This window comes from Sorex araneus, chromosome 2 (assembly GCF_027595985.1).
Source record: "Sorex araneus isolate mSorAra2 chromosome 2, mSorAra2.pri, whole genome shotgun sequence".
NCBI lineage: Eukaryota > Metazoa > Chordata > Mammalia > Eulipotyphla > Soricidae > Sorex > Sorex araneus.
Window position 1 is genome coordinate 320,517,748 of NC_073303.1, and position 27,776 is coordinate 320,545,523.

Here is a 27,776-nt window from a genome sequence, read left to right on the forward strand (position 1 = left end):
AAGTCATTTTCTATCAACCATGGGTAAAGCAGTTATTCCTTTCCATTGCTTTTATGATAGAAATGGGTATGGCATTACGTTGCTTTGGTTTCTGTTGCTTTAACTCTTATGTTTTCTAAGATAGCAAACTATATTGTTGTTACTATGTCAGAAAACGACCTTCCACATCTCCAGGGTCTAAGTGCCATCCCTCAGTCTAATTGATCTGACCTTTTCTTTCAGATAACTTGAGGAACCCAACAAATTCATTGCCTGGGGCCCACTAAATTAGGTAGCATGAGATTTCACCCCTTGTGCAGGCAGGGCCAGCGCCCCTCTGTCAGCATGAAGCAGCTCCAGAAGACGGAACTTCGACCACTTTCCCTTTAAGGATTAAAGGTGGTGGAATCTCTAGGGGAATATGAAGTAGGTAGCTAGATTAAGGAAGCCCCTCCGGCCTTGAAAATCCCAACTGCCCTGTTGTGAGTGTGAACCCCATTAATGGAGGAACTCTGTTCTCTTTAAAAAAAAAAAAATTTGGGGGGGAGGTCAACTGCCACTGTTCCAACTTAGCCTTGAAAAGGGAAGTGTAGGCCAGAATATGATCTCTCTCTCTTTTCCAGTTATTACTAGTCTTTACAGGTATCAAGGCCAAGCTCCATGGGGGCTGGGAGCACACTGCCAGAGTGAACTCCTCATCCGTATGCATTGAGACATCTGGTTTCAATCAGGTGATAAAAACTGCCACCAGAGAACCCCATTGGAGAGGTCTGTGATCCTGAACACACCAACTGCTTTGAAGGAGGATGGAATCAAAAAGCTGCCTCCCCTCTTGGAACCAGAATGACATCGACTAGTGGCATGTCCAGACAACAAGAGACTACTAGTGGCATGTCCAGACAATGGGAGACACCCCCTTCACAATCTCTAAGATTAGAGATATTCACAAGGAGAAGTGGGGATTGAAGAGGAGGGCAAGTTAAGAGTCAAGAACTGAAGGGCAGGTTAAGGGTTAACCGCTGAAGTTGCCCTTTGTAACTACTTGACTGCTTTGAAAGATGTCTTCAGGACCTTCTGCTGGGCAGGACTCTGTCACCAAATGGGCCAACAAACTGCCCCGAGGAACTGTAAACAAACATTTGTAAACAAACATTTGCTCGGAATGGTCAACAAATGTTGAAATTAGCATATTAAGTGAAATAGGTGTGGTTTTCCCTTTTGTATGGTTTTCCTATGGTTTCCTATGGTTTTCCTATTGATCCAATACCTGTGATTTTCTTTGGTATGTATGATTCTCCTTTGATTCAATACATGTAATTTTCCCCCAATAGGTATGATCCCCTTTGATATATAGATGTGATTCCCTTTGATATGTGAGATTTTCATTTGTCAACAAATGTTTAGATATGCAAATTAAGTGACCTATGTGATTCCCTTTGATATGTGAGATTTTCATTTCTCCCCCAAAAGGGTATAAAAACAGCTAGCTTTTTGAGTTCGGGGCCTTCAGTTATGCCACGCTATTGAGACACAATTGAAGGTCCCAATATAGCTATATTGGCTTAAATAAACCCCATGCATTTGCAGAAAGAGTTGTCTTGGTTTTGTTCTTTTGTCTCTCCGAGCCTCCCCCGGGCAGAGATCTGCCGCCCCTAACACTGGGAACATTGGTGGAGGGGACTGGGCACTGGTGGAGGGATAAACAAAATGCGAACATGAAAGTTCACAAGTTTGTAACTGTAACTCATGGTGATTCGCTAATAAAATAATTTTTTAAAAAAGAAATAAATAGATTTGACAAAAATATAGTGGCAAACTCTGTTCTTGCACTCAAACTTCTTAGTCTCCAATTAATGTCTTCTTTTGGCTTACTCATACTGAATCCTTGAATCACGGAATGGTCAGGAGTAAGAAATAATGTACCTGTAAAGAATAACATTATTCTTCCAGTAAAATAATCTGTTATGAACTTCTGAAGATTTCTGGGGTTTTAGTTAATTTTAGTTAATTTTAACTCTTACTGTAATACATTTGTTGATAAATATGTATATATAGATATATGCATATATCTATATATATACATAACCATGTCATTGGACTCCGCACCAGGGGTGTCCAAGAGGAGGTTGGGTGAGAGCCCTCCTAATCCCAAGGGACCCAGTCCCGGCAGCTGACCTCCACTGCCACCACTGCCACCACACTCCAGGCTGCTTTCCACATGCTCAGGCCGAGCCTCATACATGAGTGAATATATTCCTGGAGTGTGGCCACAAAGCGGTCATGTGACACATGATCATAGATATATATGCCTCTCTAAGAGCCCAGTCAGCTACCAAGAGTATCCCATCCTCATGGAAGATCCTGGCAAGCTCCTCGTGGCTTATTTGATATGCCAAATACAGTAACAATAAGAGGTCTCATTCCCCTGACCCTGAAAAGAGCCTCAAACCGTTGGGTAAAACGAGTAAGGAGAGACTGCTAAAATCTCAGGATTGGGACGAATGGAGACATTAGTGACACTCACTTGAGTAAATCAATGAACAACAGGATGACAGTGATACAGTTACACTAGTCATAATAGCTAAAAATAAGGAAACAACCCCAAACAACAAATGACTGGATTAAGAAATTATAATGTAGATAGATAGTAGATAGATAAATCATGGTGATTGATTGATAGATAGATAGATAGATAGATAGATAGATAGATAGATAGATAGGTGTTTTTTCTAAGCTATAAAAAATATTATGCCATGTTATATGCTGCTGATATGTTGACAGAACTGTAGGGAATTGTGTTGCATGAAGTTAAGCAGCAGAAGTGGGGCAGGTAAGAATGACGTCCCTCATCTGTGCATAACAAAAGGACAGCAAAGGGCTAAAGAGAATAGAGCATAAAATCTTGTCCACAGAACTGAGTTTAGCATGGTAAAGAAAATTGAGGCTGTTCTGAGCGTTTTGAGACGATGGTGGCAGGAATAGCAGTTCTCTCATGGATTGTGTGGAACAATGAAATTAGAACAGTGTATAAAGGAAATCCCAACATTGTGAATTATGGAGAATGAAAGAAAAGTAACTGGAATGGAAGGAGTAGATAAGGCTAGATGAAATATATTTGCAAAAAGATGGAATATGCAATGAGATTTTAAATTGGATCTAAAACTATTAGTGAAATAAAAGATGGTGCAGCAAGTTCCTAACCTCCCTAGATCTCCAGAGATTGAAAGGGCATTAGAAATATGACAGGACCCAGTGGACAATCAGGGGAGGCTGTAAGTAAGGGAGCTAAGTAGACACAAGCTTGACTTCACTATCCTTAAGGAAGATGGACAGAAGGAGGAAAAGTAACACATCTAGGCTCTTACTGGCTCCTGAACTGCTTCAGTGTGAGGTACCTATGAAACTGAAGTGAAAATCTCATGCCTTGACCTTGTCTTGTGAACATTTTCCAGGCTCCTTTTTCAAATTAGTGGCGTAGGAGAGTGGGAGAGTATAGCAGAAAGCATCAAGTCAATGGTCTACATCACGATTCAAATCCCAGGGCTTCATTCTGATTTTATGGTAAAACTGCCTCCCTTCATTTAGTAAAAACCTTCAGTGTGGAAAGTGTATAAGGCTTCTCAGGGATACCTTCGAATAAGGAGGCTTCTCAGAGAGATCTTAGGATAATCTTCATTGCCCTTAGGCATGTGAGAGAAATAGGAAGTCTCAGTTATAGCATGAAAAAGTCATCGGGGGAATCTCAGCTCATCAGATGGAAAATTTCTTGTGGTTTATTTAATTGTATAACCATGGACTTCACTGCTAAAGAAGTCAGGGGAATGTGATTCATACCAGTCCAAATAACTCAACTACGCAACTTGCCCAGATTTCAGAGGAAAGTCATAAAAGTGATACAGTCACGTTTGAACTACAGAAAGACAATGAAACTCATGCCAGTAAAATGAATGCAAATGTGACTTGACACTAGTCACTCTGGACAGGGTGCTGCAGAACATTTTGGTATTCAACTTTAGTATTTTTATTGTAAATTATTTTTCATTGTGTCATAGTGGAAAGAAGTTGTGTATTGTGTATTTCATGTGTTAGTACCTATGTACTCAGTGATGAGAAAATTAGTTTGAGGCTCTTTAAGCTTTGAGATTTTAGATAACTGATTTGAAAGGGCTGGAGCTATAGCATAGCAGGTAGGGCGTTTCCCTTGCACGTGGCCGAGCAGAGTTCGATTCTTCTGCCCCTCTCAGAGAACCCAGCAATCTACTGAGAGTATCTCGCCCCCACGGCAGAGCCTAGCAAGCAACCCGTGGTGTATACAATATACCAAAAACAGTAACAACAAGTTTCACAATGGAGACATTACTAGTGCCCACTGGAGCAAATTGATGAGCAACAGGATGACAGTAACAGTGACAGTGACATTGATCAAAAATCAATAGATGAAGAGATACCCTTTTCTGGAGCATAGAAAAGATATGCTTTTCTAAGGCAAAATAAATTCTATTGGGTCTCCAAAGCCATACTGACAGCTTCATATATTGAGTCTTGTAGGCAACGGTCTTTCCCAAAATGCATTTAACTATTATTGTGAACTCTTGAAATAACCATGTAAAGTCTTCTAATTATTCAATTTTAAAGATATATAAGCAGGCTCACAAGAGATAGGTGATTTAAATGAGGCTTAACATTAGGTGGGAGAAAGTCTGGTATTTAAAACTGGATTTAGAATAGTGTTTTTAAAAGAAATGTCATTTAAACTATAAGAAGTTTTTCTAAGAAGCTAGGGGTAGTTTGGGAAGTTTTATGCACATTATTTTAATAAAATAATAATTAAGCAACTACTGGCGCTAAGAACTATACTGGGGCCTACTGATACATTAAGACAATTCAGATATAAACATGCATAGGCAAATTAGTCAACATCTGAGGTCACTTTGTAGATCAACCTAAAAAGTTTCATGGGAGTAACAAGGCAGTACTGGACTGATACTAGAATCATTGTATTCATATTCTTATAGCATAATAGCATTTCATGGAATAGCACTCACATAAACACTTGAAGAATGACTATAGAGGAGAGCTAATTATAGTATAAAATGCAATAACTTTATGCTCCAGTTTTAGAAAAACATTTTTTCATTGCACGGTATATAGTGGGTTAAACAAGAGTGTCCATCTCATACGCTAAATGATATGTTCAAAAGAATAAGGTGGTTATAGATAGAGAATGCAGAACATCATTCACAAACTTAGAGGTACATTAGGAAACTTGATTTACTTTCAAAAACTGTAGACCGACAAATAGCATTGTCATTAGTTGTGTGATTTTTGGAGAAAAATTTCAACCTTAATATAGGAATTATAATGTTACAGGGGTTAGGATAGTGTATATCTAGAATGTACTTGGGGGAATCAAATACATTGCATACAAAAGAATTTGGTAATGTGATAAGCCTTTTTTTCTCTCTCCTTTTCTGTTAAGCCTTTTAGATTTCATAATCCTTAATGACCATATATTATAGGATAATTTATAGTTATTATTTAATGCAATTTTGATAACACTGAAATATCAAACTGTTACCTCCCTTACCTTACTTAAAAACTAATAGACATTCATTAGGTATAAGCATTCCATTCTTGTCTTAGTCGATGTCTGATATTGTTAGGACTTGGAAATATACCCAAATACAAAGTGTTCTCCATTAGATCCTCTTCCAAGCTGTCTTTGCCCACATTAGACTGAATAGAGAATAGAAAACAAAGTATAACAATATCAAAGTAAGCTACATGTCTCAGTACCTCTTCTAGGGTAGTGTCTGAAATCCCATAGCCTGTTAGGTATAAATGGTGAAGGTTCTGATCCAGGGCCTGGAAGAGTCCTTTGAAACCAACTCTGTCTGCATCTCTGGGGATGGTGTAGGTTAGCTCCCCATCACTGGTGTCTTTGAGAAATGCTTGTGGAATATAGCTCTGTATCAGAGACGTGACACAAGAGATCTCCTTGGAATTCTGTTCCTCCATAACAGAACTCTAGACCAAAAGAAGAAAAACAGTGGGGAGAAATATAAATCCAAATGTCAAATTTATACCAATTGATTTTAAATATCTAAGTTAGAAAATCAAAAATCAATTCAAATAATCAAAAGAAAAAACTGTTATTTCTTGGCTATATTAACCATAGGCATTTCAAGAAAATATTTTAATTTTTCTTTCATTTTTACTAAAGAAGGGCAAGGAAGAAATTCCTCTGGGGGAAAAAACAACAAGGAAAATTAATGAGAGTTTGTCATAAATGTCTTCAATAACATATATGGCATACATGAAATGAGAGGAGAAATGACAGAAAGCTGAGTTAAAGATTTCAGACAAATCAATACCTAAGCAAAATTTAGAGATGAAAAATAAGGCTTTCAACATGAGGCTGACATCTAAGGACAGTAGGTAGAAGGGCCAGGAGGATTTCCCCTAGCTAGAAGTCTGCTTCATAAGTGGAGGGGAGAAGGCAGATGGAATAGAGAAGGGATCACTAAGAAAATGATGGCTGGAGGAATTAGTCCGGATGGGAGATGTGTACCGAAAGTAGATAATGGACCAAACATGATGACCTCTCAGTGTGTGTATTGCAAGCCAAAATCCCCCAAGGTAGAGAGAGAGTATGGGGAATATTGTCTTCCATGGAGGCAGGGGAGGGTGGGAAGGGGGGGTATACCAGGGATATTGGTGGTGGGGAATGTGCATTGGTGTAGAGATGGGTGTTTGATCATTGCAAGATTGTAACCCAAATATGAAAGCTCATAACTATGTCATGTTGATTCAATAAAATTTAAAAAAAGAAAAGAAAAAGGAAGCTCTCTGATCATTTTTGTACTGGAAAACTTCTTAGGTTTATCAAAACTGATTCTCATTTACCATCCTACTTTTCTTTCTTAATATTCTTTATGTGCATGCATGTATCTCATGTATTTTATATTAATGGGTTATAATAGTACTAATAATTATCTATTAATTACATAATATTGATGTACTTAATCTAACACAAAATATATAATAACCCTGTGATAGGAAAACCACATATTCATCTCGATGGTTGGAAAAACTAAGCCTCTAGAAATTTCTTTTTATAATGCATCCTTATAAAAAGTGACCTTAGTGACCCAGGAGGCCAAAAAAAAAGAAACACAAATTGGCAGTTAGACTACAAGAAACAAAACCAAGTCTACTTAAAAAAAGACAAAAAATTATCACCGGGGTATTACTATGTTATAATAGCAAGAAGTTCAACCTAGATTAAAGAGGAATCCCAATTCCAGAGTTGGTGAAATAACCAGTTACTTAGGATGGTGCCTCAAGAATAGAACTTTCACTTCTCAGATACTAAGACAGTTTGCTTCACATCACGTTAAGAGTGTTAGTTCCCTAAACAGTGTCAGCCTTAGAAAGTAAATTTTAGAGCATCTGAGTCATGGTACTTCTCAGCAAGATACAGGAACAGATTCTGTTATCTTCAAGTATTCTGGCAATCATCTGAATGGCCTATTGGGCTTCAGGAACTGACTACACGATAAACTTCTGGGATTTCTTTTGTCTCTGTGTAGTCATACACAGAACCTCCTCTTAAACTATGGATGCCGCCTAGTGTGCATCTTGTCAGGAGTGCCTACGAAACTCTTATCAAGCTCATCTGAGCAACAAAGTCCACGCCTTTCCAGCCTTTGAGCCTGATCTTCTTACCTTACTTACCATTTTGTTTCTTTCCTTGGGAGTTCATTCACATGTCCTGTAACCCCAAGAATATGCTGTAGAAATCTTGTGTCCCTATTTTAATCATTCCCTCTAAGTTCTACAGCAGTACAAAAACATTAAAACAATAATAAATACATATATAGCACTGTCTACTCTTTTTGGCATATCAAATACGTCACGGGGAGCTTGCCAGGCTCTGCCGTGCGGGCATGATACTTTCAGTAGCTTGCCGGGCTCTCCAAGAGGGATGGAGGAATCAAACTCAGCTCAGCCGTGTGCAAGGTAAATGCCCTACCCACTGTGCTATCACTCCATAAAATACATATATAACATGTAAAATACAGTTGTTCTTATAATGGCATTCGTTTGTTCTTTACGTGCCACATAGAAAGGATCATTTTTCATCATCATTCTGTTTCTTACTTGCTTTGTGAGTGTCAAGCTGAAGCCCTGGCCAAAAGCCTCGGTCAGGCAGAAGGGAGGCCCACAGCAATGGAGGAGTCCCTGCTGCAGAACAGCCACTCTGTCACTGAGCGCTTCAGCTTCGTCCAGATGGTGAGTAGTGAAGATCACAGTGCGCCCTGTGACCAAGAAAGCTGTCATCAACTCTGGTGGAATAAAGGACTCCAAGACGCATATCCAGCTTGTCCTTTCAATGGCAGATTACAAAACAATTTAGAGATGCCATTTTGGGAGCTAGAGTGATAGTACAGAGGGTCAGGTACTCACCTTGTGGGCAAGCATCCCGGGATTAGTCCCTAACACATATGGCCTCCCCAAATCCACCAGAAATTATCCCTGAGTGCAGACCCAGGATTAACGTCAGGGGTGCCTCCCTCAAAAAATAAAATAAAAAGTAAAAAATAAAAGATGGCTGCCACTTTTTAAGTTGAAAAATAACAGGAAGTGGATTCGGATAAGCATTTTATGAGACGGTACAATTTTCTCCTTTATCAAACAGAAAAACTACTCCCCACAGAATTTGGTAATCTCTTCAGAATCATTTCCCTCAATGGAGAGCAAGAATGGGATCACAGAAATTTCACTGGATGCACTATTTTGCCCTGGTATCTGTATCAATGATTCTAGGACAGGTATAAAAAGTCCTCATTCCAGGGCCCATCAATCACACTCAGTTCTAAACACTGCTAACACACTCACATACAAACACATACACATACACACACACACACACACAAACACACATTGGCCCTATTTCACAAAGCTTTATGAGAAACGTCCTCTGTAGCAAGTAACAATAATCTTGCTGTGCTCTTGTTTCCAAGAGGTAGGCTTGTCCTATATCAGTGCTGCTATGTCTTCTCGAATCACCTGCAATTCTGGAATGAAATACAATATGGGATAATACAATTTTTGTTGAAATCATACAGGTCTGGGGCACATGTACAATCAGGACTGATTCCTAGCAACTAATCTCAGGTCCCCAGAACCCACCAGGGTCCCCATCTTGAGTCTATAGAACTGCCAGGAGTAATTCCTGAGCACAGAGGCCTTGAGCACTACTAGCTGTGGTCCAAAAATCAAAAACAAACTAAACAAAAGAGTCATACATAGCATACATTGCTAAGATCAATGCTAACGTAATTTATATAATTTTTAAGAGATCAAAACACTGTAATAGAATTCTTAGAACAGAGATCTTATACGCTATATAATATGCACTGTAGCACTGTAGCACTGTGGTCCCGTTGCTCATTGATTTGCTCCAGCTGACACCAGTAATGTCTCTATTGTGAGACTTGTTGTTACTGTTTTTGGCATACCAAATATGTCATGGGTAGCTTGCCAGGCTCTGCTGTGTGGGCGGGAAACTCTCGGTAGCTTGCCGGGCTCTCCGAGAGGGACGGAGAAATTGAACTGGGTCAGCTGCTATCCGCTATGCCCTACCCACTCCATTCTCACAAAATTTTCTTTTCCTGAAAAGTATAATGCAAATGTATTGGAATATAACTTGGCTATTCACATTCACAGCATTCTTTATTATGAGCCACAATGGTGGGGCAAGGGACAGAAGAATGATTTCAGCTTTTACCTTCTCGATACTTGAGAAGAATATCCCAGATGCTCCGGCGAGAACAAGGATCAACGCCACTGGTGGGCTCATCTAGAATAACAGTCCTTGATCGGCCAATGAAAGCAATGCCAATGGAGAGCTTCCTTTTCATACCTCCAGAAAGAGCACGGACTTGTTTGTGTTGGTGCTGAATTAATTCAACATCCTGAAGAGTTCTGAAATGAAAATAAAATCCTCACTCTTCCTCTGAATGCTTCTAATTTCACTGTGTAAACAATTTATAGTTATTAAGATTTATCAAGATGCCCTATAATCCATGCATGCATATATTTAAGCATGGAAAATTAATCTTCTTAAGGTCCACATGAATGAGTCAACAGACTAAGTGTGATGCATGATCATCAGGGTAATCAATATTTTTCCTTGGAAAAGTTGTTGTCACCTTTGTATTTCCTTTTACAGTTACTACTGAGGCATCTGCATTCTCTTGGTTTCTAGGGAGAATAACGGAATGACAGATACACTAGTGTCATCAGAGGAAGCCCAACAAAGGCACGGATCCACTGCTTAGCCAAAGCATGAGTTTATAAAAGTCCTTTAACTCTGGCCTACATGCACTGAACTTGTATCAGGCCACCTTCAGAATCAAGTTGAATGCTCTTGTGAAAAGCTACCTGATTTGTATAAAATATCAGATTGTGTTAATATGAGAAAAGGTCTTCTTATTTTCTCTCAGCATCATTTAATCTTGATTACAGATATCCAGTACAAAGATCTCCTTGAGGTGAAGCTTCTCTTCCTTCTCTGGGTTTACTCTCTTTTTTGTGCAAATAAATCTTTAACTTTTATACAGCATACTCACCTATGTAAATACTACTTTTTATGTGTCTTGATAGAGACACATTTACAGCACACTTTCACGGAATCTTTGTCTGAGTACAGTATAATTCCTCCTCAATATAGCTCTATAAAATAGATTAAAAGCAGAGACTATCATGCTTCTCAACATTTAAAAAAAATTAGATGGCCCCTGCGCCCCACTGCCCTGTGAGAAACTGCCCCCAAGTCGGCGGCCTGCCAGCTTGGGCCCTTCTGGACCCTACCCCCACTTTGCCGCCGCTGCCAGTCAAACTCAACGCCGCCCTAACTCACACATCCTGCCCAGATTGTGGGGGCGTGTCTTTACGTCAAGAGGCGTGGCCTCAAAGGGGGGCGTGGCCTACCTCCAAAGAGGCGGCAGTTGTTTCTCCCCTCTCTATGCATCGTTCACTTATGTCACAATTTATATAACCTAATCCTTTGAAGAACATCGTGGCTTTCTTATAACTATATGCCAATTGTCAACCACCCCATTTCTTCAATTGAGGCCTTTCACAAGGTAAAGTGGAGCGCCTGACAGTAAAGCTCATAACAACATGAAGAGCAAAAATCCCCACTCTCAGGAGAGATTGAAGGGAGGATCTCAGAAAACCCCACAGGGACTTCGGAGAAATACCATCTCCTCTCAGATAAAGAATTCAGAGAGGAAATCGTCAAGATGGTTCAGGAACTCAAAACAACTATGGAATGAACATCCAATAAATTAAGGGAGGATATAGATGCAGCATTGGAACGGTCCACAAGATAAACCAAGAGTAAATGAGAGCAGAAATTTCAAAGCTATGAACAGAAGTCACACAATTAAAGGAATCGGTAGATGAAATAAAAAGCTCAGTAGTAGTCCTCAGCAGTAGAATGAATGCAGAACCAGAGTCAGTGAGCTTGAAGATGAACTGCACAAAGCTTATAAACAAGAACAAATAATAGCAAAAGACCTCAAAATGGCTCGAGGGCGAATCAGAGTCCTAGGGGATGACCTCAAGAGGAACAACATAAGAATCATGGGAGTAACAGAAGCACAGGGAACTAATCCCAGTGAAAAAAATGACAGTCAAAGGCATCATGGCTAAGAAATTCCCAGAGCTAGAGAATGTAGGCATTCAGGTCCAAGGAGTCCGAAAGGTGCCAACTAGAAGGGACCCCAATAAAAAATCTCCAAGGCATATCATAGTCACAATGATGGATGTCATGGATAGAGACGCAATACTGCAAGCACCAAGGTCAAAGAAGGAAATCACATACAACGGGGTGTCCCTAAAATTTACAGAAGACCTATCAGAAGAAACCCTCCAAGCCCGAAGATAATGGTGGGATATAGTGAAAAAAACTCAATGAAGTGAATGCCTCACCAAGAATACTTTATCCGGCTAAGCTCTCACTTAAACTTGAAGGAACCGTACATTACTTCATGGATAAACAATAGCTCAGAAACTTCATAGACTCAAAGCCAAACTTAAAAGAAGGACTAAAGGGGCTACTGTAAGACAAGGGAAACCCCTACTAGAACAACAAACCCTACAAAAGATGACACAAAATCACATGACAATAATCTCTCTCAATGTCAAGGGTCTAAATGCACCTACCAAGAGACACAGAGTGGCAAAATAGATCCAGAAACTAAAACCAACATTCTGCTGCCTACAAGAAACACACCTGAACAGTCAGAGCAAATACAGACTCAAAGTCAAAGGATGGAAAACAATCCTGCAAGCAAACAACTCCCTCAAAAAAGCTGGTGTGGCCATACTAGTATCCGACAACATAGATTTCAGACTGAAAAAGGTTAGAAGGGACAGCGAAGCTCATTTTATACTCATCAAGGGATATGTACAACAGGAAGAAATCACACTCCTAAACATATATGCACCTGATGAGCGACCAGCTAATTACTTAAAAAATCTCCTAGTAGAATTTAATGGGGACATCACTAGAATCATGATAGTAGTTGGAGACTTCAACACTGCCTTATCACCTCTGGATAGATTAAAAAGAAGAAAACTCAGCAAGAAACAAAAGCTCTGAAGGAAGAAATGGAGGAGAGAGGGCCAATAGACCTATACAGGGCTTTACACCCCAAAAAGAAAGAATACACTTTTTATTCCTTTTTATTCCAGTGCACACGGAACATTCTCCAAAATAGACCAGGTTCTGGGTCACAAATCACACCTCAATAGAATTGGGAAGATAGAAATTGTATCAACTATCTTCTCAGACCATGATGCGGTGAAAATAGAAGTTAATCACACACAGATGCGGAGAACCAAATCAAACACCAGGAAGTTAAACAACTCATTGCTAAACAATGAGTGGGTCACAAAAGAAATCAAGGAAGAAATCAAAAGATACTTAGAAACAAATGAGAATGAAGACACAAACTACCAGAACCTATGGGACGCAGCTAAAGCAGTGTTAAGGGGAAAATTTATAGCCCTACAAGCATTTCTCAGGAGGGAAGAAAGGGACTACATAGATAGCTTGACTTCGCAGCTCAAGATCTTAGAAAAGGACAAGAAAAAGGAACCCAAACTGGAGCGAAGGAAAGAAATAATAAAATTTAGAGCAGAAATTAACGACATGGAAACCCAAAAAACAATCCAAAAGATCAATGAAAAAAAGAGCTGGTTCTTCAAGAAAATAAATAAGATTGATAAACCACTAGCAAGACTCACAAAGAAAGAGAGAGAGAACCCTGATAAACCGAATCAGAAATGAGAAGGGGGACATCACAACAAAAACTAATGAAATTCAAAAACTCATTAGAGACTACTTTGAAAGTCTGTATGCCATAAAACAAGAGAACCTAGAAGAAATGGATAAATTCTTAGATTCCTACAATCTCCCAAGACTGAACAAAGAAGACATGGAATATCTGAACAGACCCATTAATATCAAGGAAATTAAAACTGTAATCAAAAGTCTCCCCAAAAACAAAATCCCAGCCCCAGATGGCTTCACCAGAGAATTCTTCCAAACATTTAACGAAGACCTGTTACCAGTTCTCCTCAAGCTTTTCCAGGAAATTGAAAAAGCAGGTACTCTCCCAAACAGTTTCTGTGAAGCATATATCTCCCTAATACCAAAAGCAAACAAAGACACCACTAAGAAAGAAAATTACAGGTCAATATCCCTGATGAACACGGATGCGAAGATCCTCAACAAAATACTAGCAAATAGAATCCAACAACTCATCAAAAAGTTTATACATCATGACAAAGTCGGATTCATTCCTGGAATGCAAGGATGGTTTAACATATGCAAATCAATCAACATAATCCATCACATCAACAAAAGTAAAAATAAAAATCATATGATCATTTCAATAGATGCAGAGAAAGCATTTGACAAGATTCAACATCCATTTATGATGAAAACTCTCACCAAAATGGGTTTTGGAGGAACTTTCATCAAGATAGTCAAAGCTATCTATCACAAACCCGTGGCAAGCATTATCCTCAGTGGAGAAAAATTAAGGGCCTTCCCTCTAAGATCAGAGATAAGACAAGGATGCCCACTGTCATCACTTCTGTTCAACATAGTACTGGAAGTACTAGCGATAGCAATTATGCAGGAAAAAGACATTAAGGGCATCTAGGTAGGAAAGGAAGAAATCAAGCTCTCACTATTCGCAGATGACATGATTCTATACCTAGATAATCCTAAAACATCCATTAAGAAACTCCTAATAACAATAGACTTCTACAGTAAATTTGCAGGCTATAAAATCAATAACCAAAAATCCACGCCCTTCCTATATGCAAACAGCGAGATAGAAGAAAATGACATAAAAAAAAATGCCATTCACAATTGTGCCCCAGAAAATCAAGTACCTCGGAATCAGCCTAACTAAAGAGGTTAGGGATCTCTAAAAAGAAAACTACAAAACCCTACTAGATAAAGTAAAAGAAGACACGAGGAAATGGAAAAATAATCCCTGCTCATGGATAGGAAGACTTAACATTGTCAAAATGGCAATACTCCCTAAAGCACTATACAGATTCAATGCGATCCCCATGAGAATACCCATGAAATTCTTCAAAGAAATAGACTAAGCAATCCTGAGATTCATATGGAAGAACAAACGCCCACGAATAGCTAAAGCAATTCTTGGGAAAAAGACAATGGGAGGCATCACCCTCCCCAACCTTAAACTCTACTACAAAGCGGTAACAATTAAAACAGCATGGTACTGGAACAAGAACAGAGCCACAGACCAATGGAACAGGGTGGAATATCCCTAAACACCACCCCAATTATATGAACACCTAATCTTTGATAAGGGAGCAAGAAAAGTGAAGTGGAGCAAGGAAAGCCTCTTTAACAAATGGTGCTGGCATAACTGGTCAACCACATGTAAAACAATGGGGTTAGGCCTTGACCTGACACCATGCACAAAAGTCAGATCAAAATGGATTAAAGACCTCAACATCAGACCACAATCCATAAGGTACATTGAAGACAAGGTCGGAAAAACCCTCCACAATATTGAAGCCAAAGGTATCTTCAAAGATGACACGGAACTAAGCAATCAAGTAAAAACAGAAATAAAAGAAATGGATTATATTAAACTAAGAAGCTCTTGCACCGCAAGGGACACAATGACCAGAATACAAAGACAATCTACAGAATGGAAAAGGATATTTACCCAATACCCATCTGATAAGGGGTTGATATCAAGGGTATATAAGGCACTAGTTGAACTCTACAAGAAGAAAACATCCAGCCCCATCAGAAAATGGGGAGAAGAAATGAACAGAAACTTTCTCAAGGAAGAAATACAAATGGCCAAAAGGCATATGAAAAAATGCTCATCAGCCAACCCGGGGAACTCCAGGGCGGGCGGGGGTCCCCCCCCTCAGGCCAGCAGCTCTCCTGTGCGCCTTTTTAGCAACTCCTCCCTACTGCCAGGTAACTTGGGACTCGAGATTGAATGCGCTGTCTTCGTCTGGCCCCTCTGAAAGAACTCTAATGCCGCTGGCTCGGCGCCAGCCCAGGGACTTTCGGCTGGTAGGGGAGTGTCCTCTATGCCAGGGGGTGTGACCTCAAAAGGGGGCGTGGCCTATTTAAGGAGCCGCGGCCCCTAACGCGGCCACAGTTACTTTGCTCTCTCTCCTATACTGCACACTTAGGTCACAAATCCCTATGACCTACTTACTTGAAGAACAACCTGGCCATCTCAATCACTATATGCCTACACGCCAATAAAGCATCCTAATTCCAGAAAAAGTGTCAGGAATACAACTAGGTACACAAAGCCCCCATAAACAGACCATTGCGTTAATCCTTGATTAGAGCCCTACATAAACTAGGAAAATCGCAGTAATATAAGGAACTATTCTAGAAGGGGAAAAAGATTAACATTACCTATTTAGCTTGCCTACAATCCCCTCCTGGAGCAAGAGGAATAGTGATATAGAATCGGGAGCTTCCACCTCTATTGTTCCATAACAACATGAAGAAACATCGAAAAAACCCGCCACACACAGAAAATGAAGAGATTCCAGAAACCTCAATACTTGTCACCCACAAATTCAACCTCCTCTCAGATAAAGAAATCAGAGAAGAAATTGTCAAGATGGTTGAGGAACTCAAAGTAACAATGGAACGAACAGCCAATAAACTAAGGGAAGATATGAACACAACCATGGAACGAACAATCAATAAACTAAGGGAGGATATGAACACAGCCTTGGAATGGACCACCAACAAAATACCGGAAGAAATGAGAGCAGAGATTTCAAACCTACGAACAGAAGTCACACAATTAAAGGAATCGGTAGATGAGATAAAAAGCACAGTGGTAGCCCTCAACAGTAGAATGACTGCAGCAGAAGACAGAATCAGTGAGCTTGAGGATGACCTGCACAAAGCTTACAAACAACAACAAATAATGGCAAAAGACCTCAAGATGGCTCTAGGGCAAATCAGAGTCCTAGGGGACGACCTCAAAAAGAACAACATAAGAATCATGGGAGTACCAGAACCATAGGGAACTAATGCCAATGAAAAAAACACAGTTAAAGACATCATTGCTAAGAAATTCCCAGAGCTGGAGAATGCGGGCATCCAGATCCAAGGAGCCCGAAGGGTGCCAGCTAAAAGGGATCCCAAACAAAAAAACTCCAAGGCATATCATAGTCACAATGATGGATGCTGCGGATGGAGACACACTACTGCAAGCAGCAAGGTCAAAGAAGGAAATCACATACAAAGGATCACCCCTTAGATTCACAGCAGACCTATCAGAGGAAACTCTCCAAGCCCGAAGACAATGGTGGGATATAGTGAAAAAGCTCAACAAAATGAACGTCTCACCAAGATTACTCTATCCGGCTAAACTCTCACTTAAACTTGAAGGAACCATACACTATTTCTCAGATAAACAACAATTCAAGAACTTCATAGACTCAAAACCAAGCCTAAAAGAAGGTCTAAAGGGGCTTCTGTAAGACAAAGAAAAACCCTAACAAGAACAACAAACCCTACAGAAAGATGGCACACAATCCCATGACAATAATCTCTCTCAATGTCAATGGGCTAAATGCACCAATCAAGAGACACAGAGTAGCAAAATGGATTCGGAAACTAAACCCAACTTTCTGCTGTCTACAAGAAACACACCTAAACAGTCAGAGCAAACACAGGCTCAAAGTCAAAGGATGGAAAACAATCCTACAAGCAAACAATTCCCTCAAAAAAGCTGGGGTGGCCATAATAGTATCTAACAACATAGATTTAAGGCTGAAAAAGATTAGAAGGGACAGTGAAGGTCATTTCCTATTCATGAAGGGATACATACAACGGGAAGAAATCACACTCTTAAATGTATACGCACCTAACGAGCGACCAGCTAAATATTTATTTAAAGCAACTCCCAACAAACTTTAAGGAGGACATCACTAGCACCACAATAGTAGTCGGAGAATTCAACACCGCATTATCACCTCTGGATAGATCAACAAGAACAAAACTCAACCAGGAAACAATGGCCCTGAAGAAGAAATAGATGAGATAGGGCTTATGGACCTATACAGGGCTTTACACCCCCAAAAGAAAGAATATACATTTTTCTCCAGTGCACATGGAACATTCTCCAAAATAGACACGTGCTGGGTCACAAAACATACCTCAACAGAATCAACAATTTAGAAATTCTATCAACCATCTTCTCGGACCATGATGCACTGAAAATAGAAACTAAGCACACACAGACGTGGAGCACCAAATCGAACACCTGGAAATTAAACAACTCACTGTTGAACAACGAGTGGATCAAAAAGGAAATTAAGGAAGAGATCAAAAGATACCTCAAAACAAACGAGAGTGAAGACACAAGCTACCAGAACCTATGGGACGCGGCTAAAGCTGTGTTAAGGGGAAAATTTATAGCCCTGCAAGCATTCCTCAGGAGGGAGGAAAGGGACTACATAGAGAGCTTGACTTCACAGCTCAAGATCTTAGAAAAGGACCAGCAAAAGGAACCCAAGCCAGACCGAAGGAAGGAAATAATAAAACTTAGAGCAGAAATTAACGATAGGGAAACCCAAAAGACAATCTGAAAGTTCAATAAAACAAAAAGTTGGTTCTTTGAGAAAATAAACAAGATTGACACACCACTAGCAAGACTCACAAAGAAAGAAAGAGAGAGAACCTTAATAAACCAAATCAGAAATGAAAAGGGGGATATCACAACAGAAACCAATGAAATTCAAAAGATCATCAGAGACTACTTTGAAAATCTCTATGCCATGAAACAAGAGAACCTAAAATAAATGGACAAATTCCTTGATTCCTACAATCTCCCAAAACTGAATCAAGATGACTTGGAATACCTGAATAGACCCATTAATATCAAGGAAATTGAAACTGTTTTCAGATGTCTTCCCAAAAAAAAAAGCCCAGGACCGGACGGATTCACTGGCGAATTCTTCCAAAAAGTTAAAGAGGACCTGTTGCCAGTTCTTTTCAAGTTATTCAAGGAAATTGAAAAAAACAGGGACCCTACCAAACAGTTTCTATGAAGCTCATATCTCCCTAATACCAAAGGTAAACAAAGATACAACAAACAAAGAAAACTACAGGCCAATATCCCTGATGAACACGGATGTGAAGATTCTCAACAAAATACTAGCAAATAGAATCCAACACTGATTAAAAAAATCATACATCACGATCAAGTAGGATTCATCCCGGGGATGCAAGGATGGTTTAGCATCCAGAAATCAATCAATGTAATCCATCACATCAACAAAAGTAAAAATAAAAACCATATAATCATTTCAATAGATGCAGAGAAAGTATTTGACAAGATCCAACACCCATTTATGATGAAAACTCTCACCAAAATAGGCTTAGAAGGAACTTTCCTCAAGACAGTTGAAGCCATCTATCATAAACCCATGGCAAGCATTATCCTTAATGGAGAAACACTAAAGGCCTTCCCTCTAAGATCAGGGACAAGACAAGGATGCCCACTCTCACCACTTTTGTTCAACATAGTACTGGAAGTACTTGCAATAGCAATTAGTCAATAAAAAGACATTAAGGGTATACAGATAGGAAAGGAAGAAATCAAGCTCTCACTATTTGCAGATGACATGATTCTATACCTAGAGAATCCTAAAACCTCTATCAAGAAACTCCTGGAAACAATAGACTTGTACAGTAAAGCTGCAGGCTATAAAATCAATACTCAAAAATCCATGGCCTTCCTATACGCAAATAGCGAGTCAGAGGAAAGTGACATTTAAAAAAAATGCCATTAACAATTGTGCCCCAGAAGATCAAGTACCTAGGAATCAGCCTAACTAAGGAAGTAAAGGATCTCGACAAGGAAAACTACAAAACACTACTCAATGAAATAAAAGTGGACACGAGGAAATGGAAACACATTCCCTGCTCATGGATAGGAAGACTTAACATTGTCAAAATGGCAATACTCCCCAAAGCACTATACAGATTCAATGCAAACCCTATGTGGATACCCATGAAATTCTTCAAAGAAATTGATCAAACACTCCTGAAATTCATATGGAACAATAAACGCCTACGAATAGCCAAAGCAATTCTTGGGAAAAAGACGATGGGAAGCATCTCCCTCCCCAACTTCAAACCTTACTACAAAGCAGTAACAATTAAAACAGCATGGTACTGGAACAAGGCAGAACCGCTGATCAATGGAGCAGGGTGGAATATCCCTACATGTAACCCAAAATATATGATCACCTGATCCTTGATAAGGGGGCAAGAAATGTGAAATGGAACAAGAAAAGCCTCTTCAACAAATGGTGCTGGCATAACTGGACAGCCACATGCAAAAATATGGGCTTAGACATTTTAGACCTTAGACCTTACACCGTGCACAAAAGTCAGATCAAAATGGATTAAAGACCTCAATATCAGACCACAATCCATAAGGTACATCGAAGACAAGGTCGGCAAAACCCTTCATGATATTGAAGCTAAAGGTATCTTCAAAGATGACACGGAACTAAGTAAGCAAGTAGAAACAGAGATAAACAAATGGGACTATATTAAACTAAAAAGCTTCTGCACCGCAAAAGACACAGCGACCAGAATTCAAAGGGAATCTACAGAATGGGAAAGGATATTCACCCAGTACCCATCTGATAAAGGATTAATAACAAGGGTATATAAAGTACTGGTTGACCTCTACAAAAAGAAAACACCCAACCCCATCAAAAAATGGGGCAAAGAAATGAACAGAAACTTTCTCAAGGAGGAAATACGAATGGCTAAAAGGCACATGAAAAAATGCTCTTCATCACGAATCATCAGGGAAATGCAGATCAAAACAACTATGAGATACCATCTCACACCACAGAGACTGGCTCACATCCCAAAGAACAAAAACAACCGCTGTTGGCATGGATGAGAGGAGAAATGAACCCTCCTATACTGCTGTTGGGAATGTCGACTGGTTCAGCCCTTCTGGAAAACAATATGGTTGATTCTCAAAAAATTAGAAATTGAGCTTCCATTTGACCCAGCAATACCACTCCTGGGAATATACCCTGGAGAAGCAAAAAAATATAGTCAAAATGACATCTGCACCTGTATGTTTATCGCAGCACAGTTTACAATAGCCAGAATCTGGAAGAAAAAACGAATGCCCGAGAACAGATGACTGGCTAAAAAAACTTTGGTACATCTACACAATGGAATACTATGCAGCGATTAGGAAGCATGAAGTCATGAAATTTGCATGTAAGTGGATCAACATGGAAAGTATCATGTTGAGTGAAATGAGTCAGAAAGAAAGAGACAGATACAGAAAGATTACACTCATATTTGGAGTATAAAGTAGCAGAGAGGTACAATCTAGCAAAGATGCAACCTCTGGCAAAAATCCGTCTGGACTTAGTCACTAAAATACTAAAATACAGAAATCTAGAACCTCACAGCCGCTACTGTGGCCACATGACCTCATATCTCCTCAATCACAGCAGTGGAAAATAATTATCAAATGCTTCCTTTCCAGCAGGTCCGACTCTGGGGGGGAAACTCCAAACAATAATAGTGAGGTTTTTGTTGTTGTTGTTGTTGTTGTTATGTAATCAAGGTAAAAAGAAAGTAAAGTGTAACTTACCAACTACACAGACGGGGTGGGGGACCGGGGAACAAGGCGGGGTGGGGTGGGAGGTTTACTGTGGTTCTTGGTGGTGGAATACAAGCACTGGTGGAGGGATGGGTGTTCGAGCATTAGGTAACTGAGACTTAAGCCTTAAAGCTTTGTAACTTTCAACATGGTGATTCAATTAAAAAATAAATTTAAAAAAATGCTCATCATCACTAATCATCAGGGAGATGCAAATCAAAACAACTATGAGATACCATCTAACACCACAGAGACTGGCACACATCCAAAAGAACAAAAGCAACCGCTGTTGGAGAGGATGTGGGGAGAAAGAGACCCTCCTACACTGCTGGTGGGAATGCCGACTGGTTCAACCCTTCAAAAACAATATGGTCGGTCCTCAAAAAATTAGAAATGAAGCTCCCATTTGACCCAGCAATACCATTTCTGTGAATATACTCCAGAGAGGCAAAAAGATATAGCCAAAATGACATCTGCACATGTATGTTCATCGCAGCACTATTTACAATAGCCAAAATCTGGAAATAACCCGAATGCCCAAGAACAGATGACTTGCTAAAGAAACTTTGGTACATCTACACAATGCAATACTATGCAGCTGTCAGAAAAGATGAAGTCATAAAATTTGCATACAAGTGGATCAACATGGAAAGTATCATGCTAAGTGAAATGAGTCAGAAAGAGAGAGATACAGACATAGAAGAATTGCACTCATCTGCGGAATATAAAACAACAGAATGTAGGCCTAACACCCAAGAATAACAGAAACAAGTACTAGATTTGCTCTGCTCCATGGCTTGGAGACTAGCCTCTCATTCTCGAGTAAAGGGCAGCTCAGAGAAGGAAATACCAAGCAAAAATGTGGTGGGAGGCGGCTCGGGGCTTCTCCTGAAGCCCCTGCCTGGCACCTTTCCGCCGCCGCCGTCCGATCCTGACCAATCTCCATCCTGCAGGTAAACAGGCAATCCCTTGGAGAGCCTGCCTCAGCGCGGAGAAGCCCCCCTCCCGGCCCCCTGCCCGCCGCGGCTCGGGGCTTCTCCTGAAGCCCCTGCCTGGCACCTTTCCGCCGCCGCCGTCCGATCCTGACCAATCCCCACTCTGCTGCTTAGGGGCGTGTCCTCATCTCAGGGGGCGTGGCCTAAAAGTGGGCGTGGCCTCTTTCCGGAGCGGCCAATGCTAACGCGGCCGCAGTTATTTTTTTTTTTTACCATTCCATGCCTTCTCCTTTGGCCACAATTGATAGAATTCATTCTATCTGTGTCTTAGTGGGCGTGGTCTAAAGTGGGCGTGGCCTCCTCTCAGAGCGGCCAACGCTAACGCGGCCACAGTTATTCTTTGCTACCTCAGCTCAATCCGTACTGTGTATTCCTTTGAAAACTCACTTTTGCGAGCTCAAACATTTACGCAAAATAGCCATTAGCTTAGGCTGACAGTATAAAAGCTATCAGTGAATAAGGGAAGTTTAGCACAATCGGAGCCCCTTCTTCCCACAAAAAGCAAGAGGAATAAATAACTACAAGGTTCCAACTCTGCACTTCCGTGACAATATGAAGAAACAGCGAAAATCCCCTCCACCAAGAGAGGGAGAAGAAAAGATACTAGAAACCTCAAAAGAGTCTCCCAACATCTACGACCTCTCAGATAAACAATTCAGAGAGGAAATATGGAGGAGAGTCGACCTACTCCAAGCAACTATGGAACAGACATCCAATAAATTAAGGGAGGAGATGAATCAAGCGCTGGAATGGTCTACCAAGAAAATACAGGAAGAAATGAGAGCAGAAATGAGAGCAGAAATTTCAAACCTTCGAACGGAAGTCTCACAAATAAAGCAATCGGTAGATGAAATAAAAATCTCACTAGATGCCCTCAACAGCAGAATGACTACAGCCGAAGACAGAATCAGCGAGCTTGAGGATGAGCTGCAGAAAGCTTACAGACAGCAACAAATAATGGCCAAAGACCTCAAAATGGCTATAGAGCGAATCAGAGCCCTGGGGGATGACTTCAAGAGGAACAACATAAGAATCATTGGAGTACCAGAACCACAGGGAAGTAACCCCAATGAAAAAAACATAGTCAAAGACATCATCACTAAGAAATTCCCTGAGCTGGAGAAGGCAGGCGTCCAGATACAAGAAGTCCGAAGAGTGCCAGCAAAAAGAGACCCAAATAAAAAGACTCCAAGGCATATTATAGTCAGAATGGCGGATGCTCTAGATAGAGACACAATTCTACAAGTAGCAAGGTCAAAGAGGGAAATCACATACAAAGGAGCACCCCTCAGATTTACGGCCGATCTGTCAGAAGAAACCCTCCGAGCCCGAAGACAATGGTGGGACATAGTGAAAAAACTCAACGAAATGAATGCCTCACCAAGAATACTTTATCCAGCTAAACTCTCACTCAAACTCGAAGGAACCATACACTATTTCTCGGATAAACAACAGCTCAGGAACTTCATAGACTCAAAACCAATCTTGAAAGAAGGTCTAAAGGGGCTACTGTAAGACAAGGAGGAGCCCCATAAGAACAACAAATCCCACAGAAAGATGACACAAAACCACATCACAATAATCTCTCTCAATGTCAATGGCCTATATGCACCTATCAAAAGACACAGAGTGGCTAAATGGATCCGGAAATTAAACCCAACATTCTGTTGCCTGCAAGAAACACACCTGAACAAACAGAGTAAACATAGACTCAAAGTCAAAGGATGGAAAACAATCCTCCAAGCAAACAACCCCCTTAAAAAAGCTGGAGTGGCCATCCTGGTATCCGACAACATAGATTTCAGGATGAAAAAGATCAAAAGGGACAGCGAAGGTCATTTTCTGTTTATCAAGGGATATGTACAACAGGAAGAAATCACACTCTTAAACGTATATGCTCCTAACAAACGACCGGCTAAATATTTAAAACGACTCCTAACAGACTTCAAAGAGGACATCACTAACAGCACAATTGTAGTCGGAGACTTCAATATGGCCTTATCACCTCTAGATAGATCCACAAGAACAAAACTCAACAAGGAAACACTGACTCTGAATGAAGAAATTGAAGAGAGAGGCCTAATAGACCTATACAGGGCCTTACACCCCAAAAAGAAAGAATACACATTCTTTTCCAGTGCACATGGAACATTTTCAAAAATAGACCATGTACTGGGCCCCAGAACATACCTCAATAGAATCGGAAAAATAGAAATTGTATCAACCATCTTTTCAGACCACGATGCGCTGAAGATAGAAGCTAACCACCCACAAATACGGAAAATCAAATCAAACACCTGGAAATTAAACAATTCCATGTTGAACAATGAGTGGGTCAAGAAGGAAATCAAGGAAGAAATCAAAAGATACTTAGAAACAAATGAGAATGAAGACACGAGCTACCAAAACCTATGGGACGCAGCTAAAGCCGTGTTAAGGGGAAAATTTATAGCTCTCCAAGCATTCCTCAGGAAGGAAGAAAGGATCCACATAGATAGCTTGACTTCACGACTCAAGACCCTAGAAAAGGACCAGAGAAAGGACCCCAAACCAGACCGAAGGAAAGAAATAATAAAAATTAGAGCAGAAATTAATGACATCGAAACCAAAAAAACAATCCGAAAGATCAATGAAACAAAGAGTTGGTTCTTTGAGAAAATAAATAAGATTGATAAACCGCTAGCAAGTCTCACAAAGAAAGAAAGAGAGAAAACTCTAATAAATCGAATCAGAAATGAAAAGGGGGACATCATAACAGAAACCAGTGAGATTCAAAAGATCATTAGAGACTACTTTGAAAGTCTTTACGCCACAAAAAAGGAGAACCTAAAAGAAATGGATGGATTCCTTGATTCCTATAATCTCCCAACACTGAAGAAAGAAGACCTGGAATACCAGAATAGACCCATCAATGTTAAGGAAATTGAAACGGTAATCAAAAACCTCCCCAAAAGCAAAAGCCCAGGCCCAGATGGTTTCACTGGCGAATTCTTCCAAACATTTAAAGAAGACCTATTGCCTGTTTTCCTCAAACTTTTCCAGGAAATTGAAAAAACAGGAACTCTCCCAAACAGTTTCTATGAAGCACATATCTCCCTAATACCAAAAGCAAACAAAGACACCACTAAGAAAGAAAATTACAGACCAATTTCCCTGATGAACACCGATGCGAAGATCCTCAACAAAATACTAGCAAATAGGATCCAACAACTCATCAAAAAGATCATACATCACGACCAAGTGGGATTCATCCCAGGGATGCAAGGATGGTTTAACATTCGGAAATCAATCAACATAATCCAGCATATCAACAAAAGTAAAGATAAAAACCATATGATCATATCAATAGATGCAGAGAAAGCAATTGACAAAATCCAACATACTTTCATGATGAAAACCCTTGCCAAAATGGGGTTTGGAGGAACTTTCCTCAAGATAGTCGAAGCCATCTATCACAAGCCTACGGCAAGCATTATCCTCAACGGGGAAAAACTAAGGGCCTTTCCTCTGAGATCAGGCACAAGACAAGGATGCCCACTCTCACCACTCCTCTTCAATATAGTACTGGAAGTACTTGCGATAGCTATTATACAAGAAAAAGAGATTAAGGGCATCCAGATAGGAAGGGAAGAAATCAAACTCTCACTATTTGCAGACGACATGATACTATATCTAGAGAAGCCTAAAACCTCTACTAAGAAACTCTTAGAAACAATAGACTTATACAGTAAAGTTGCAGGCTACAAAATCAATACCCAAAAATCCATGGCCTTCATATATGCAAACAATGAGGCAGAGGAAAGGGACATGAAAAAAGCAATCCCATTCACAATCGTGCCCCAGAAAATCAGGTACCTCGGAATCAGCTTAACCAAGGAAGTAAAAGACCTTTACAAAGAAAACTACATAACGCTACTCCATGAAATCAAAGAGGACATGAGGAAATGGAAACATATACCCTGCTCGTGGATAGGGAGAATCAATGTTGTCAAAATGGCAATACTCCCTAAAGCATTATACAGATTCAATGCGATCCCTATAAGTATACCCATGACATTCTTCAAAGAAATGGATCAAGCAATCCTAAAATTCATATGGAATAACAAACGTCCAAGGATAGCTAAAACAATTCTTGGGAAAAAGATGATGGGAGGCATCACCATCCCCAACCTCAAACTTTACTACAAAGCAGTAACAATTAAAACAGCATGGTACTGGAACAAAGGCAGAGCCGTAGACCAATGGAACAGGGTGGAATATCCTTACACACAACCCCAAATGTATGACCATCTAATCTTTGATAAGGGAGCAAGAGATGTGAAGTGGAGCAAGGAAAGCCTCTTTAACAAATGGTGCTGGCACAACTGGACAACCACATGCAAAAAAATGGGTTTAGACCTTGACCTGACACCATGCACAAAAGTCAGATCAAAATGGATTAAAGACCTCAACATTAGACCACAAACCATAGGGTACATTGAAGACAAGGTCGGCGAAACCCTCCACGATATTGAAGATAAAGGTATCTTCAAAGGTGACACGGAACTAAGCAATCTAGTAAAAACAGAGATCAACAAATGGGACTACATTAAACTAAAAAGCTTCTGCACCGCAAGAGATACAGTGACCAGAATACAAAGACTATCCACAGAATGGGAAAGGATATTTACACAATACCCATCAGATAAGGGGTTGATATCAATGGTATATAAAGCACTGGTTGAACTCTACAAGAAGAAAACATCCAACCCCATCAAAAAATGGGGCGAAGAAATGAACAGAAACTTTACCAAAGAAGAAATACGAATGGCCAAAAGGCACATGAAAAAGTGCTCTGCATCACTAATCATCAGAGAGATGCAGATCAAAACAACTTTGAGATACCACCTCACACCACAGAGACTAGCACACATCCAAAAGAACAAAAGCAACCGCTGTTGGAGAGGATGTGGGGAGAAAGGGACCCTTCTTCACTGCTGGTGGGAATGCCGACTGGTTCAGCCCTTCTGGAAAACAATTTGGACGACTCTCAAAAAATTAGATATTGAATTCCCATTTGACCCAGCAATACCACTGCTGGGAATATATCCCAGAGAGGCAAAAAAGTACAATCGAAACAACATCTGCACATGTATGTTCATCGCAGCACTGTTTACAATAGCCAGAATCTGGAAAAAACCCGAATGCCCCAGAACGGATGACTGGTTGAGGAAACTTTGGTACATCTATACAATGGAATACTATGCAGCTGTTAGAAAAAAGGAGGTCAAGAATTTTGTAGTCAAGTGGATGGTCATGAAAAGTTTCATGCTGAGTGAAATGAGTCAGAAAGAGAGAGACAGACATAGAAAGATTGCACTCATCTATGGTATATAGAATAACAGAGTGGGAGACTAACACTCAAGAACTGTAGAAATAAGTACCAGGAGGTTGACTCCATGGCTTCGAGGCTGGCCTCACGTTCCGGGGAAAGGTCAACTCAGAGAAGCGATCACCAACTACATTGTAGTCGAAGGCCATGTGGGGGAAGGGA

General features: G+C 40.2%; 1 protein-coding gene across 1 annotated transcript in view; it reads right to left on the reverse strand.

Annotated features, from left to right (window-relative positions):
* Positions 1 to 27,776, reverse strand: part of ABCA13 (ATP binding cassette subfamily A member 13) — a 489,034-nt gene that overhangs the window by 219,082 nt on the left and 242,176 nt on the right. Inside the window, 3 exon segments of the mRNA XM_055124812.1 lie at positions 5,776 to 6,006; positions 8,143 to 8,300; positions 9,773 to 9,969. Coding sequence (XP_054980787.1) covers positions 5,776 to 6,006; positions 8,143 to 8,300; positions 9,773 to 9,969 — 586 coding nt within the window.